Raw genomic sequence first — 16676 nt, forward strand, 5'->3', positions numbered from 1 at the left:
AAAGAAACAGGAGAGAGAAGAAATTCTACTCGCGAGGAGTTAAACGAAAAATTATTGACCATTTACCACTACTTTCACCCCGCAGGCAATTTACCTCTGGGGAAGAGTTAAGCCGGCAAAGCGGGAGTTATTTCAATCTGAAATTTTTACGCTCCGAACGCGGAGGGTCTTCTTTTGTGAGTGGCGGCAAAGAGGAAGTCATTACGAACCCCTTCATCTTCGCGCGAGCCTTCTTACGCCACCTGTATCCACCGGCGGCATCGCAGGCTTGTTCTCAGCAGTTTTCACCGGTGTCGCCGCGATGCTTGCTGACTCAACCAGCCGTGAAGATAGTGCCGCTAAAAGATCCGACGAGATCGTCTTAACCTTCTTCTATATCACACATCGTTGACGCCTGAAAAGCATCTTCGGCCGTTCCTATGCTACGATATTATGAACGTCAGCAACATTGTCCGTGCCTCGTAACTTTATAAACAGACGATTTTCTTACGGTGCTAATCGATTTTAAAGCGGCCTTTGCGCAGTTACGCAGGTATCGGTGGTGTTTTATTTTACAACAACGATCGAAGATAGTGTGTATCGTAATTGATAATTAGAAATAGTCTCGTGATCGGTAATTGGCGTTGAGACGCGTGATAAGTCGATAACGATGGTTTTCAGGTGCAAATACGTTGTTGAGATAGTGGACGAGAGCATGGATAGATCAACAGCTGGTTACATTTTGCTTCTGATAAGAGGCATAGAGAATTGTAAGAAGGCAGATAGGGATCTTGGTGGAACTATGACAATTGTAAAAGTACGTATTGATAAATGATGATTACATTTTGTTTTCGACGTATATAGCGTAATTTGTTCTAAGACGAATATTACATCAGAAAATTAAAACAAAGAATCAACCGTATCGACTAGGTTATCGATTAGGTTATTTTACTTTTTAATTATTATTTCTAAAGAGAACAAATTTAAAAAATTTTTACAAAAAAGATAATGTTTTTACGCTTAAAAAACACCACAATTTTTGCAACAGATTAATCCTCGCAAAAACCAATCTTTCTTATACTCCAGAGAATACGGTTCACAAGAGGAAATTTCACGACTCTTTTCACGATTGTCGGCGCTAGACGGTGCGCGCACGCGAGCGAATTCCGCGAGGCGTTGCTGCGTTTTTCCTTCGATGCCGTAACAACCTACAGGATTGGAGACAGCGTCGTGGGACGAGAAACAAGCCGATGCAAAAAAAACGGCGCAAGAAAAAACAAGGACAACTACTTTGTGAAGAATCGGTAGCAACAAGAACGACCGAGAAAGACACGAAGTAAAGACAAGAAAGATAGGGAGGCAAGAAGGGGGAAGCGATTTAAAACGCGCGGAATCCAGGGATTCTGCTAAGGATTTGCCGCACGTAGCCCGACAACGCCGCGGATCCGTGCAAGTTTCTATGGTCGGAGAGTTGAGAGAGTTGAGGCAGCGAGAGGAGAGGATCGACGAGAGAAAATCGAGGGGTTGGCCGAGGGATGGAGGGAGGTTTCGAAGGCAGTTGGGTAGCAGGAATGCTGATTAGTCGGTGCTCGTGCGCCGTAACACTATAACCTATCCGGCCTGGAAACCGGGCAGGAAGACTCTGGATAAGATTCGAGGGGCGAAGGGAAGGAAGGTGGAGTGTATAGAGAAGAGAGAGAGAGAGAGAAAGGGAGAGAGAACGAAAGAGGAGCAGGGGTTGCAGGGTTCGAGGAATGGGGTTGCAGATCAGAGTGGCGGGGTGGATGAGCGCGCGCGATCCAAGGCGAGTAGAACCGAGAGACTCAGGATGAGAGAGAGTAGGGGAGAGAACGCCGGCAGAGAAGCCGGCGGCTTAATAGGGAGGAAATTGAGTGCTCGAGCAATATTGAGGAGGATTCGGGATTCGGGATTCGCCAGGATCGTATCCATCCGTCCGCTTTCGGATTCCTCGGGCGTGCATCGGCTTCCTCCTACCACCGACCAGGGATTCTCATTCGCCGCGAATGCGTTTCACGCCGGACTGAACGCGAATCAGACCCGACCCGTGTATTCACCGACCATTCTACACGCCGATACGCCCGCGAACGAGTTCGCGTAAATTTTCCTCCAAGGGGATTTGCGGCCGAACCAGCTCTTCCACCCTCACCCCATCGTGGCGGATTGAACTTTTCCTCGAGGTCCGTCCACCTCGATGATCGCGCGCACCGTTGGGGCTTCTTCCCTGTTTGGCTTTGGAAGAAATTAATTGCGTTCTCTGGCCGATTGCTGTAACCTTTTGCGGTGTTCACAACAACGATAAGACACGATGTAGATAAATGTATTATCTGGCAGATTTTTCTTACTAACTCGTTGTTTAATATGAGCAAACTACGGATGTTTATGCAAATTCAAATTTTTATCGATCGACTAAAGAAACGAAAGCTGAATAGAAATTTGTTGCATCCTCTAAATATTTAAACAGCTAAATAATTCGTGTATTTATATACATTATGTGCAATCTGTACATTTTTGCACATTTAAATCTTCCATCGAGAGTAGAAGTACATTAATTCTTAGAGTCAAAGTAACTTGTTGTTTCAAATAAATGCAAAGCAGAAACATTCGGCGCAACAATTCATTTTATTGTTATCTGGATTTGATTTGAAAAGAAAGAATCCCTTCGATTTTGTATAATTAATGTAGCTTATCGGAATAAATAAATGCTGTAAGTTCTGCATATTCGTAAAAAAGTCTGGCTTTATATTCTCAATGTCTCACGTATCGTAGGTTCCATTGAAAAATTTAAACGCTTAAAATTAGCCCGCTAAATATACGACCTGTATTATAGAGATATTTCAGTCGCATATTATGGAGAACGTAATTGCTTTTATATTGATCTGCTAATGCTCGTGGTCGTAAATATTGAAAATTGAATATTAAAATTAGAAATGCTTTGTACGCCAACACGCGAAATACGATATACAGACAAATAGATAGAGTGTCAAATGTTTCATAAAATAAGTACTCTGATGACCGAAATATGAATCAAACGTTATTCGATATTCATGAAGGTTTGCTAAAACTGAAAGCCCATAAAGCGTCGAACAACTCGTATCTCATATAACAACGTAAAATCTTGCTGGCTATAAACTAGAGTTTGACACCGACAACGAATAACAACGATACGACAATCGTTGACTAATAAAACGCGTAATTGCGACGAATAACTTTATTCGTTTCGTTCGCAACAAATTTCCCCGATTCGTAACGAATTTCACGGTGCGACCGTTTTGCACCCGGTGTCCCTTCCTATCGCTTCGCAATCGTTTTCAATTTAGAAATTTATCTATCCGTCGTTTCGATAACTCCGCGCAATGAAAATAACAACCGATCCTGCTATAAAAAAGAAAAAAAAAATGGCAGAAAGGAAAAAGGAGACAAAAAATGAGGAGCAAAAAAAAAATTTTCCCCTGTGTTCACAAATCATTTTCGGCGGCCGGATCGATTCGAGAGGAGCGGTTTTGTTTTGAACAGAAATCGATTTTCCATTAGAGGAACAATGAAATCCCTTCAGTTTCGATCACTCGTGAGAAACTTCGATTGTTCGCCAGCGTGTTTGTTTTTCGTGTCATCGGCCACGTTTAATAATTAATTTGCGGATTCGACGTTGCTATTGGAAGCGTCGTTGGATAGATTTGGCGGTAAATACAAATATCACGTCACACGGTGTATAAATGTATACGCACGATACTGTTTAATCGCAGCGAATTGGGAAACAGGGAAATGATGAGCATACCGTACAGCTACACTTGTATTTTCATATGTTGCGGTGTATTTCTCTTTCATCCACAATTATAATGTACGATAATAAGCTAAATATAACCGATCCTAATTTATGGTTTGTATTAATCGCTTGCCATTATCGCTTCATTTTGTTACATATTCATAAACGTCTAATTCGGTTAGAATTTGTATCAGAACTAGTATCACATAAAAGCGATCTGTGCAATTATTTAAATATCGTTGAATAAATTAAAAATTTAAACGTTGTATAAAATACCCGAGTAGCGATAATTTCTTTCTAATATTGCACGATAATTTAATACATAGAATAACAATAGCTAATATAATAAATAACATCAACACGTTATAAATCCTTCTTTTTTACGATTTTTAAATTCATATAAATCTATAAAATTTACCTGCAAACTTTCATATGACTTGTTACCGAACCATGTGAATTTATAATGATATTTATTAATATCGATAACTGGTAGCTTGTGATTTAAGATTTCTCTAGCACATAGTATGATTTCAATGTGTGATAAGCACGTTCAATGAAATTAAGTATTTAATCGTTTTATAAAAAATATACTAACGTATAGATTCTATGAAAACTTATAAAACAACTGTATAAATATGTAAATCCTACTAAATTAAAAAAAAAATAATTTTCTTCTCACGACAACAAAACAAGTTATCAATTTGGATATCAATTCTGAGCAATAACACTTGGCTCGCTACATTCACCCATTCGAAATTTCATGTTGCCCGAAATTTTCACGTGATCGAGTAAACTTACGAACGTATACATCGTGTACGCGTGTAACCGTGTGTCGTGATACACACGGCCGTGTATCACGAGCGGGTAATTTATCTTCCATTGGCGTGCACTCACCCCGATAATGGCGTTGAGTTCGGTCATGGTCACTTGTTTGGCTCTGTCAACAGCAGTAGCGACTTGTTGTTGGTGTTCCTGGGAGAGAAACGGCAGGATCTGAGCAATTATGGCGTTTAACCTCTTCGCTATCTCTGTCTGAAAATAGAAAGGAGAAACGATCCTTATTAAAGGGTAAATCGTTTTACGGTTGATCGACGAACCATGTTCGCCGTAATTGAGCTCGGATAACGATTGTCCTTTTCCCTCGCTCTCTATGATTCACCCACGCTCACCTCTCTTTGCCTTTCTCCTCACGCGGTTATTCCAACGGTATCAATCATCGAGCGTGACACCAGTCGTATCGAACGCGTGTACATTACTTAATTCGAGTTTTATTGAGTCCACTCGCTTTCTCGATTGATCGTTTAGCTCGACCGAATCGTCGACCTGTGATTTATATCGTGGTTCTCGCGTCAATCTCGCGATATGCGTATGGGTAATTGACTGCTATTATCTCGAATTCGCGTGATAGCATGTATTCGACGAGAATTTATAGACCGGGGCATTAAATAGGCTGTTAAAAACCTTTATGTAACTTTTATTTGTTAATAGATTTAATGCTAAGTTAGATTCAACGTATGCAGATTTCTGTAAAACTGTTTCTTTATTTTTCAATTTTAAAATTCCCTACACTTTCCTACATTCTCTCTGATCTACTACTTTCACTTGATTGCCAAGCTGACGTATTGTTCCATTCCCTCCATAATTTTCAAGATATTCTGACAATATTACGATATTAAAATGTTGCTTGTAGTTCGAAAGAAAAAGTTTGTAATTTGGACGTAGGATTAAAGAGGACATGTTTGAAAATTACGTAAAAATTACATAATACAAAAAAATACATTGTACAAACTGTTCTTACTATCAATTAATACGTAATTCACCTTCCAAGATATACTGACACTGATATAATTAAATGCATCGGGCGTATAGGAACGAATTAACAATGATGAACCAAGTGGTTCCTCAGTTGTCCGGAACACTTGGCGGTTTTCCGGTGGACTGCTGCGACACGTGACTTCTCTAGCTCACCGGGCGACCTTAATTTCCGGCCAAAGTGATGGCAGATACAGGTAATGCCCGTTGGCATCGGTCGAGACGAAAATTGAGCCGAGAAGAGGGAGAAAGAGAAAGAGAGAGGCCACGCTACCGCCGATTCAGCGTGGATTTAATTTAATCCCCGTCAGTCTGTTCTGACCGGAGGGTGTCGTAAACACCCTTGGCCGGTTATGGCACACCTGCATTTGTATTATACTCGTTTTCCTCGTAAGGGTGCGTGAAGCCAGCCTTTACCTTGTTTCATACGATCAAAGCAGCAACCAGCGGTTGCAGATTCTCTTTGCCATAATATATTGTTCTTTTGTGAACGTTCTGCATATTCTGGTTGTGAATATTGGAAGAATGTGGTTACTCGGATGTGGAAAGGAGCCTTGGTGTATTTTCTGGTTTATGAATATTGGAATATTCGATTATCGTGTTTAAAGCTTTGTTAAATACGAGACTTTTCGGAATCAAACTGATGCAACATTTTATCAATATTTTAATTTCATTAGGTAAGCACACGATTAACAATAAATTCTCGAGAATCAAATAAATTACTTCGATAACTTTACTCGTCGGAAGGAAATGACACGAACAATACTTACGTTTTGTAAAAAGGACTATTAAAACAAGTAATATTTTAATATCTCTCGACGTATTAATATTATGAACTGAGATTTTTAAAATTACGAAGAGAGTGGAACAATCGTTTGTCTGTAAATGATAGAAAATATTGAAATATAATTTATTATTTTTTTCTCTCTCTTCATATGGTATTGACAAAAATTACTGAAGAATTTCAAGCACGTTTTATATAAACACATCAATAATTCTGGAAAATCTTTCAATCTAAAAATCTATTTTCAAATATTGCATCTGCATGTTATAAATTCTTGCAGCCTGAAAAATCCGATTATGTATCCGGTAACGATAATTACTGATATATAAACGTATCTGTTCCTGCATAATTATTTACGGAATTATTTCCCATCGTTATTTTCCACCTTATTTACTACTGTGACGTTACAACCTGTTATTTATCACTGTTCATTTCACTTCATCTAATATTGTATCTGCATGTCTCGTTTCTGTTGTCCCTCTAGCGTCGAATATTCTGAATTTTGCACGCTAGGGTCGCGTTTCAGCGTACTCGAATTTTAATCGGTTTCAACTTTAATGAAGCCGCCGCGTAATTGGGAATAATAATTCGATTAATGTATAATTGAACGCACCGCCCACTTCCCAGCGGTGCTGCTAGCGAAATCACCGGGGTTCATTTGTGTTAACGATGCGACAAATCATCGATTTTACCGACCGAGTTGCGCGAAGATGCTCCGTTAATTGTAGAGCGCGGAAGTTAAACGAGCTTTACGATTCATAGGATTTAACAGACTTCTTCGAATCGCAGAATCGAACGGACCGATGAATCTCCGCCTAACATACGATCTTCCTTTGAAGTTCGAAATGTCAAGATTATATGATACAAACGATAAAACTTGCTTACAAACGAAACGTATAACTAGCTGATACAGATTCGTGATCGAATTGATAGAAGACAGACACGAAATAATTGCAAGAATGTAATTCCTTTGAGTCAAAGACGCAAGTTAATGATATCGTACGCGTACAACGTAAGAAAATTTTATGAATCAAGACATCGTTATAATGCAACAGGGCAAAGTTATAATCGGCAACACAAAGGAACTTCGTATCGTGTGTTCCTTCTATATTGATTCGGTTTCATATCCGATGCTACAAAAAATTCGATATCATCTACTATGTTCTATAAAGAATTTACGAAAGCAGAACTTCCGCTAGAGTATCACGAGAGAAAGCCGGAGCATCGAAAATTTCGAGCGAAATAAAAGTGACATTGCACTCTTACGTATATCTTATTCGTATCTCTCATACTTTTTACAATTTTAAAAAGCCTGGAAAGATAAAAATACCTAAGTGTGAACATAACTAATTCAGTTTCATTACGTATCGCTAGAATCGTCTAAAAAAATTCTTAACCATTGCGTATCAGAATTCTGATCGCGAATGCAAACAAATCCAAGTCAGATTGTACACAGTACGAGAAAAAACTGAAACAAAATAAATCAAAAACCTTGAAGACTCCCCATGCGCTCTCAGAAATTCATGCCACTTGGCTCTTCACCACCCCAATTACCAGCGAGGGGTTGCAAAAGAGGCGTCTCGACGGTGGCGACCCATTAAGCGGCGCCTGTGCGCCGTGCTTTTCGCGCGTTCGCAAAGATGGAGCGTACGTGTAAACGAGAGGAAACATCGCGGAAACGGAACAAATCTATTCGTTGCGCAACAGGAAGCAAAACAACCGGGTGTCCGCCTACGAAAACGGTGCACGACGCTCCTCCGTACGACTGGTAAACGCGAACTGCAGATATGATCTATCTGGTAAATGCAACCAGCCCTTCCAGGACTCTTTCTCTCCCTTTAGTTCTTGTTTCAACCCATCGTCAGAACGTCTCACAGCAACGGTAACGCGAGCATCGCGGCCTGACAGCAGCTGTTTTCACTGCCGCTCAAATAAGCCCTGGATGCTAATTGAAATATCGCGGCCACTAAAATTCTTGGCAAGTTTCCCTCTCTCGACCCTGCGAGCTGACGAGCGAGCGACCGGAAAGAAGGAGGACAAGGTAGAGGGAGAGAATGAGGCAAGGCGGGGAGTTGTTTTAATTACCCGTCGTCCTCCCTGTGTGCTAGTCATTAGACCACTAATTATAACGTACGGAAGAATGAGTCGCGCCATCCACGAATGAACTGTACCGAGCGGTGAAACACGAACCGAGGAACACGATATTGCGATTTTCGTTGCTTTCAGATAGATATAGACGTTCGCGTATAATTCGTGAACGTGATACGCTAAAGTGATAAATTAACTCTTTCGGGCACCATCTCTCACTAGTTTCACTATAGTTATATGAACAACTACGTCAGCAGAGGTATAAATACCACAAATAAATGGCATAAGGAAAACATATATACGTTTCTGTTAATTTTCTGATTTTTTATGTTATTTTCAGTTCAAAATAAAAACTATCTATTAGGACACAAGCATTTCTTTTATTTCTTCAAGTTTCTAGAACCACCACACCAGTCAAATGGGCTGGTTTTACAATTTTATTTGAAAATTCCTACTTCATGTTGTATTTTTTTCTACAATGATGTAATGACTTTCGTAACCATAACTGAACAAAATAATTTACTCAAAATAAGGCTACTTATACCAACACCAGTCAAAATGACTGATTCTACAATTTTATAAATGTGCCAACTCTCCTTTAGGAATCATAGTCCCAGATCGATTAATAATACCAAAAATGTACTACATAACATGGAATTCCTTCTGTAAGAAAGTAATAAATCAATAAATATAAAAATATTCTATTATTACGTATTTTTTAAAGACCAATCATTTTGACTGACTTTGGTAGAAATAGCTTCGTGTTAACTATCGGTAGTTCTAGTGTTAATTATACAGATGTAAATCTCGTAACCTGCGGTGTCGATCAGTTTCATAAAACAACTGGAAACTGGGACCTTCCTAGAACCATATGTAAAAGAAATCTTTTTGAGAACGGATAAATACTCGAACGATTTGCACTTCTATCGTGATCTCTTGCGTTGTTATCATTCGTTTCACTGTTTCTTTGGAAACGTTATTCAGAGACCAATTACTCTCTATAACCACACAACTGAGCAAAAAAAAAAAAGAAGAAAGAGAGAAAGAAAAAAGAGAAGAATAAAAAGAGACTGATGAAAATTTGGTTAAATACTGGGAAAGTAGCAATCTTTCGTTTATCCCGTTATCCAATGGCTATTTCTATTTAAAATCGGTTGGCTGGCGAGAACAAAGGGAACGCTCGTTACCGTTCCACAAAGCTTCTTCAAATTGCATTCTCGAAGTTCGTCGCGTGCAAAATTCGCCTTTTAAATGGGCGCGGTAGCCGCGGGAGCCAAGGGGACAACAAGCTTCGCGTTAATTTCCAGCGCGTTGATACAATTTCACGGCGCATAATCAAGCCACCGGAGTTAAAAGAAGAATCCCGGGGTAAAAAGAAATAGAAAAATTGTGTGCAAAGGGTGAGCCATCGAGGGAGATGGGGGTGAGAGAGAGAGAGAGAGAGAGAGAGAGAGAGTGCAACACGACTAAGGGAGGACAGTACAAGACGTAATTGCGTTGCCAAGAAGTTTTCTCCGGCTGAAGAGGTAACCAAGGAAATAATGAATGGCTCGGATGCTTTAGCAGGTGCGCGAAGAAAAGGGTGAAAGGAATAAAAGAGGAAATAGAGAAGGGGGCAAAAGGAAGGACGAGGGAGAGTTTTGGTGCTGCTAGCACAGCTCTCATTGTCCCGGATTTCACACGGGAGAGATGAAAACCTTGGTTGGAATGAATTTTTCCCTACCGAGCCAAATTGGACCAAGAAGATTGCCAGCCTGACCGGCTACGTGTCCCTTTTCCGTTGCAAAAGGCGCTTCTCTCAATCCAGAAATTGCCAACGGATCTCCATCTTCAAAAATCTACTTCAACAGGGGCTGGTCTTTTTTTTTTATTGTGCGAATGATTTTAGGGATATTAGATACTCTTATCGTATTTCGTTAGAAGTACTTTTATACGGATAGTTGGACCATTGTAAAATTACAACAAAATAATTGTTTTACCATTTTGTAAAAATGATAGTTTCGCTAAAGAATCTTTAACTCAGCTCGCTACTGATTATCCTGAAAATTTATTCCATGTCGCTTTTATGTTTATATAAAATCTTTGCACTTGTTCCTTTCTTTCAATGATTGTTTTCAAGTCTACTGTGGTTACAGTATCATTGATGATAAATATTATGTGTTCATATCAGGGATCTCCCAATTGTTATAAATAATATACATATGCATACAGAATAGAATGTATATATGTAAGAATTAGAATGTTGATTATGACTATTCAAGTAACACACGTTAACCCGAAAACATCATTAGAGAAACTAACAATTTCTCAAAATGAATTTTCTCCCAGACCAAAATTACGTAATTTAAAAAAAAGAATAAAAACTTATTCTGAACTTATTACTCACTGACAAATTTCCCTCTCTTTTACTCAAGTCATTCTACATACACACACACACACACACACACACACACATACCCGAACATCGAAACCACATTATGCACCTACAGATTATAATTTCTGCACATTATAAAACAACTTTGCCTACGTCTCTATACTCCATCCATTTCATCAATGATCCCTGAACGAACAGTGCATCAAACACCACGGGATACAGATATGCAGCAGCGCGTGTAAGAATCTTGGTTTTAGCCTGTGATCGACTGTTATTCTCTTCTCTTTGGTTCTGGGTGCGCATAGCACGGGGTCGGGACATGCCGAGACAAGGAGGCGGCGGCGGTGTGGCTCGTAATATCACGAAAACCGCAAGAAGCTTTAGCAAAGTGCCTGCACTTCGCCTGATGTGCCGCCTACACTCGACTCGCGTTTCCACGTCGACCTGTATTCATATGATCGTGTGCGTGCTCGAGTGTGTCGGAACCACGCGAAATAGGCATTCTCGTATAACATTGTACCGGCAGCCGTCTAAAAGCTGGCAGCAACATTCGCAGCATGAAAATGCAAAGCGACAAAGTGCCGCCGATAAAATTCTTCGCCGGTAAAACGATGACGTGAACCGAATGCTCTTCCGCCACCTACTTCCATTCCCGCTTTCTATCGACAGCCAGCCTCGAAGCTCGATATACAGCCGATAATCTAATACATACCACGCTCCGACCGGGAACATCCAGGAATCTCAATGATCCCGCTTCCAGAGGTAAGACGATCCCACGTCGTCCAACTTTACGCTGATTCCTTTTCGCTTGAGGGCGGATCAAGTTCGGGTAGATATATCGAAGAATGTTTGGGGAAAATCTGGAATGTCTTTATTGGTTTGCATTTTCTTTCATAATTATGTTTCACGAGAGGGTTTAAGCTTCGCTCTGTGTTTCTTCCTTCCATTTCTTCGATCAGTTGCGGATACTTTTTAAAAGAAAAACAAATTTTTGAGTTTCAATCTTTTTCATATTTTTTATGTTACTATCGTGTAAACTATCGTCAATTTTGGTATTCCAATAATCAAATGATTCAGTACCAGGGTTACAAGATTTGAATGATTTTATCGAAGAATCTATTTCGGATTGGAAAATGTTTAAAATGTTGTGAATTAATTAAATAAAATTTTTTTTTTAATGAACTACATTTTAGATTTTAGATTTTACATATTGAACTACATGGGGCTACATTTTTCATGAACATTTGCAATCTATCAATTACCGGCTTCAACTGTAGGTATCTACCTGATACTTTTCATTTATTTAATCACCTTGTTTGTTAGTTACAATGCACCAGTAGCATATCTCATTTACCTCTTATCTTTTAAGAGAAAGATTCACATCTATAAAAGAAATTCAAACGACTTGTAATTCCTCAAGATACATCAGCGAAAGGTTAATATCATAAATAAGACGATGCATAAGATGTGATATCACAGTTGATACATCAAGCATAAAGCTGGAAAGACGATAAGTATCGAATAACCACTGGCAGATCATAGAATAAAATCCGAAACTCTTGCACGGCTTTATTGTTTTATACCCACGGCTTTCCTTGCCCTCGTATTTCCTTAGCTTTTTATCGCCGAAAAGTGCTCTGTTATTGCCTTCAATAAACAGTTTATTCGTAACTAGCGTGTTCTTTACGACCTCCCACGCGTTGAAATTGCGCGTCATTACGACCCACGTGAAAGCACCGTGTAGATTATAAATAGGATCTTTTATCCCCGAAACTTTCAAACGCCTTGATACTCGAATAAAGACGCGTCATTATCCCACGCGTAAATTTCTTCTTCGTTAAAGCAACCACGTCGTTCCAAACTGTGCATTTCATCTCGTTTCAAAAGATTTAAATTCAAATATCCGGAGAAAAAAATAATAATACGCGTAAGATATATACATGAGATTTTCAAATGTATTCTTTGGAATCATTATAGGAGTAGTGCGTTCTAGTTGCAGACAAATAATCAAACGGGATCAAGATGATAGTACGTGTGACGCACTCGATGTTTTGCTTGGCCCACGTTCTTTTCACTTCAGCTAACGCAAACTCTGTTGCGTTGAAACATTGTTTGTTATTGCTTTCGGGGAGCAAACACGCGTGGGCGTAACTACAAAGGTGATGATAACAAAATCTGAGGTGGTACATGGCTGTTTGTGTTGGAATTCCTCGTTGTAACATCAATGTACCATAAACTAAGCTCAGAAATAGTACGTGGCCCGTTAATTTAATTTTAACACTTTACTTATCATGTTTTTGGTACGTAGTAGTAGTTAATCGTGATGAAAAGCTCTATTGGAGTATGTCGTAATCATTCAAGAATTTTCCAATATGTTCGAGTATTTACTTCTATATTCAAAAATAGATTTTTCTTTAAATCAATTGGTAATTACGTATATCGATCAGGACACGCCTCGACGACATTCAATGATTTTTAAAACGTGTTGCCAGGCTCATAATTCTTTTAATTTTACTGATGCACTCTCGCTCAAAAGTCGTACCATGTTAGGCCACGTTCTATTCTTCGTTTCAAGATTAATGTAATTAGAATAATGTAAATTATGATCTTTTATATTTATATACAGAATTATACGTATTTTATAGGATTGTTGAAGTGGGTTCCACTTCAAGGAAAACTCCACATCTTTTCTAAAGTTTAGTTTTCTTAGTCCTGGAAGCCATTGAGTACTGTTTAGCACTAAATCAATTTGAAGGGCCTCTCAAGGCTCATAGTTTTCTAGGAACATGCCTTGCACAGATGATGCGACGAGGTACAGACAGGCCAGTTTTCCGTAACTGTATAAATACCCATAGACCCATGGCTTCCAAGCTCTTTCGTAAAGTAACGCTGCCATTGTATATTTTTCCACTATACATTCATCCACGCATTTCCTCTCTCCCTCTTTATTACGAGATAAAACCTTAACAAGGATAAATTCTAATAAAAGCAAACCTCAGTAAATGCAATCATATTACATTTACACTAAGAAAACGGAAACCACCAAATATCCAATTGAATGGCATGCACATAACACAAATAAGATAAGTTAAATATCTAGGACTCCACTTAGACACACAACTTACATGGAAACAACATACTAAATCAATTATAGACAAAATACTGATAAAAAGAAGACAGATGTACTGGCTAACTAGTGGAAATTCTAAACTCAGCATAGACAATAAACTAAAACTGTACAAAACGATAAAATCAATTTGGACGTACAGAATACCGCTATGGGGGACTGCAGCAATGAGCCACATAAATAAACTAGAGTCCCTACAATCGGAGATGCTGAGAACAATAGCCAATGCCCCATGGAATGTCAGAAATGAGGATATACACAACGACTTAAAAATACCAACGGTCAAGGAAGAAATCGGCAGGTACGCAGAAAAATTCAAAGAAAGAACGGCAACACATTCAAACCAGCTGGCTACACAAGCGTGCAAAATTCTCATAGAAAGAAAACTACAAAGAAAACACCCCACTGACGTCACTAAAGAAATAAAATAGTCAGACTGGAAGATGGTATCCCACTGCGGGTAGCTATTTACATGTTATTTAGCAATTAAGTTAGAAAAATTTACCAAATGTTCAGCTGGGCAAATTGTAAAATACAAATTAAATAATAAAAAAAGAGGATAAATTTTAATATACTTTCTTCGTCGTATAAACTCTCGAGTTGTATGATATTCTTCCAACGACTGCTCAATTCTCCCCAGTCTTGAAGCAAATATAATAATTCCTATAAGCCCTAATGCTTGCCTTTAATTTTCTAGATATTCATACAAATATTTTTGATACTTCCAACTTTGGTATAGAAAAGTTCTCTCAAACGAGTGATAAAACCACGAATTTTCCCACATTCCAAAAAACATTCTGACTTTGAGATTCTTAAAGGGAATCTGAAATGCCGTGAAACTTGATGTGTTTCGGAAGCTACCGTCGGCCAAAGGGTGAAACGAAAACGTTTCGAGTGAGAACGACATGGCCGCGGGTGAAGATATAGCGTGACGCACTGCGAAATGTTTAATTGAAGAGTCAGCAACAGCGGGGGATCAGCAGGGCTGGGTTATAAGCGAGAGCGGAAAGTTTACAGGAGGAACGGCGGCACGTTTAGCTCGATATGCTGGCGGAGAGTTGGCAGAAGCTGGGAACACGCGCCGGTAAAACGGCCCGTTACTCGCACTAACGAGTAAACCAGCAGTTGCTCGTTGGACTTTGCCGGTATTATGCTACACGAGCAAATAAACCGGCGTGTTCGGCTAACTCCCTGGTTTCTGGTAAGCCCCTATACACTGGCTACACTCGCTGTAAAGCCCGGCTAACGTCCGCGTGATTGCAATATTCCGCGGCTTGTGGAGTGCGCCGGATGTACGAGGCGTTCGCGCGACCGCGCCGTGTTTTCGCGTCGGTGTGCACACCGACGTCTCGCGACCGTTAAGGCATCCCGACGCACGATGCACCAGTGAAAACTCATTGTCCGTTACACGTTTCGTCCGACCTGGCGAAAGTTAAATTTAATCGAGTCGCGAAACCTGAACGTAGCCGAGAATTTGAACGCGTTAGCGTCGCGGTTTTCCAGTGTTTGGGAAAGAATAAAGAGATCATGCACTGAGGTATACAATAGGTGTGGCAGACACTTCGATTATGAGCTGATTACTGAACTCATGTTGTTTGAATTCATTTATACGCACATCAGCTTGAATTACGCGAAGTAAAAATAATACAAATAATTAATCGTCTGGTGAGAGAAATGCGGACTAATGGAATTCCACTGTATGGAAAATGTACAGCAGAATATCGTTTATCCGAACAGATTGGGGAATAAGGCAGTTGGGATAACAGATGTTCACTGGATAGTTGGTCTGTCCAGCTCTTTCTTTAATTATTAGGTCCAATATTGGGATTCAGGTGTTACGATATCAACTGTTCCTTCTTTGAAGTTCCTTGATGTATAGAATTTATTTTGCATAGAAATATACAGTTGTTTATATATATATTAATATACTCATTATATAAATACGTGTTTGTATGTATTACAAAGCTACGCTCGATGGTAGATCGGATAATAGATCAACGTTAATTAGTTGGCATAAACGAAATTCTAGAAGCGGTCAGATGCAATAATAAAAATTGAATTTGAATTCTATCTTCGAAACAAATGCGAAATAAATACTCAAAGTGGTCGATGTTTTAGCGAGGAAGATTTAAAATGTAATTGTAAATGATCAGAATAAAAAGGGTTTGGGGGTGAAGTGTGGTTAAGCAGAAGTGTAGTACAGTACAGCTGGACGGTTATCAAACGAAAGCATAGTCAAATCGATGTTTAGTAGATTTGGAACATTGTCAGTTTGGAGCGTAGTCAAATTGGAATGCAATCAATTCGAGGCGTAGTGAGATCGAAATGCAGCGAATTTGAAGGGTAGTTGAATCAAAACCTGGCTAATTAAATGCATAGTCAAATCGAAACGAGACCGATTCGGACTGTAGTTAAATTGAAACGTTCCCAATGCCAAATGAAGTTAATTTGGGACAAAGTCAAGTTTAGTCAAGTCGAAAAATAGACATTCTAAGCTGCTAATCTCATTCGACTATCTACTTCAACATACAGGCACTATGATATTCGTAACTATTTCACTCTATAATTTAGGTAAAGAAAAGGATTATTAAAAAGATTAAGATTGTTAAAAAAAAGAAAAAAAAGAAATCTAAAAAAGATTATTATATTAAATTGTAATAAATATAATTATAATTGTAAATATAAAATATTGTAATTGATAAAAATATTTTATTTCTTTCTTATTTCT

At 39.0% G+C, this 16676-nt stretch overlaps 1 protein-coding gene across 6 annotated transcripts in view; it reads right to left on the reverse strand.

The window, feature by feature from the left end:
- Positions 1-16676, reverse strand: part of LOC138189828 (protein groucho) — a 154428-nt gene that overhangs the window by 45290 nt on the left and 92462 nt on the right. For all 6 annotated transcript variants that reach the window (XM_069132015.1, XM_069132014.1, XM_069132017.1 and 3 more), the window contains one exon: positions 4658-4795. In XM_069132015.1, coding sequence (XP_068988116.1) covers positions 4658-4795 — 138 coding nt within the window. The remainder of the gene's footprint in view (positions 1-4657; positions 4796-16676) is intronic.

This window comes from Bombus flavifrons, chromosome 2, assembly GCF_040668555.2.
Source record: "Bombus flavifrons isolate JBK064 chromosome 2, iyBomFlav1_principal, whole genome shotgun sequence".
NCBI classification, from domain to species: Eukaryota; Metazoa; Arthropoda; class Insecta; order Hymenoptera; family Apidae; genus Bombus; species Bombus flavifrons.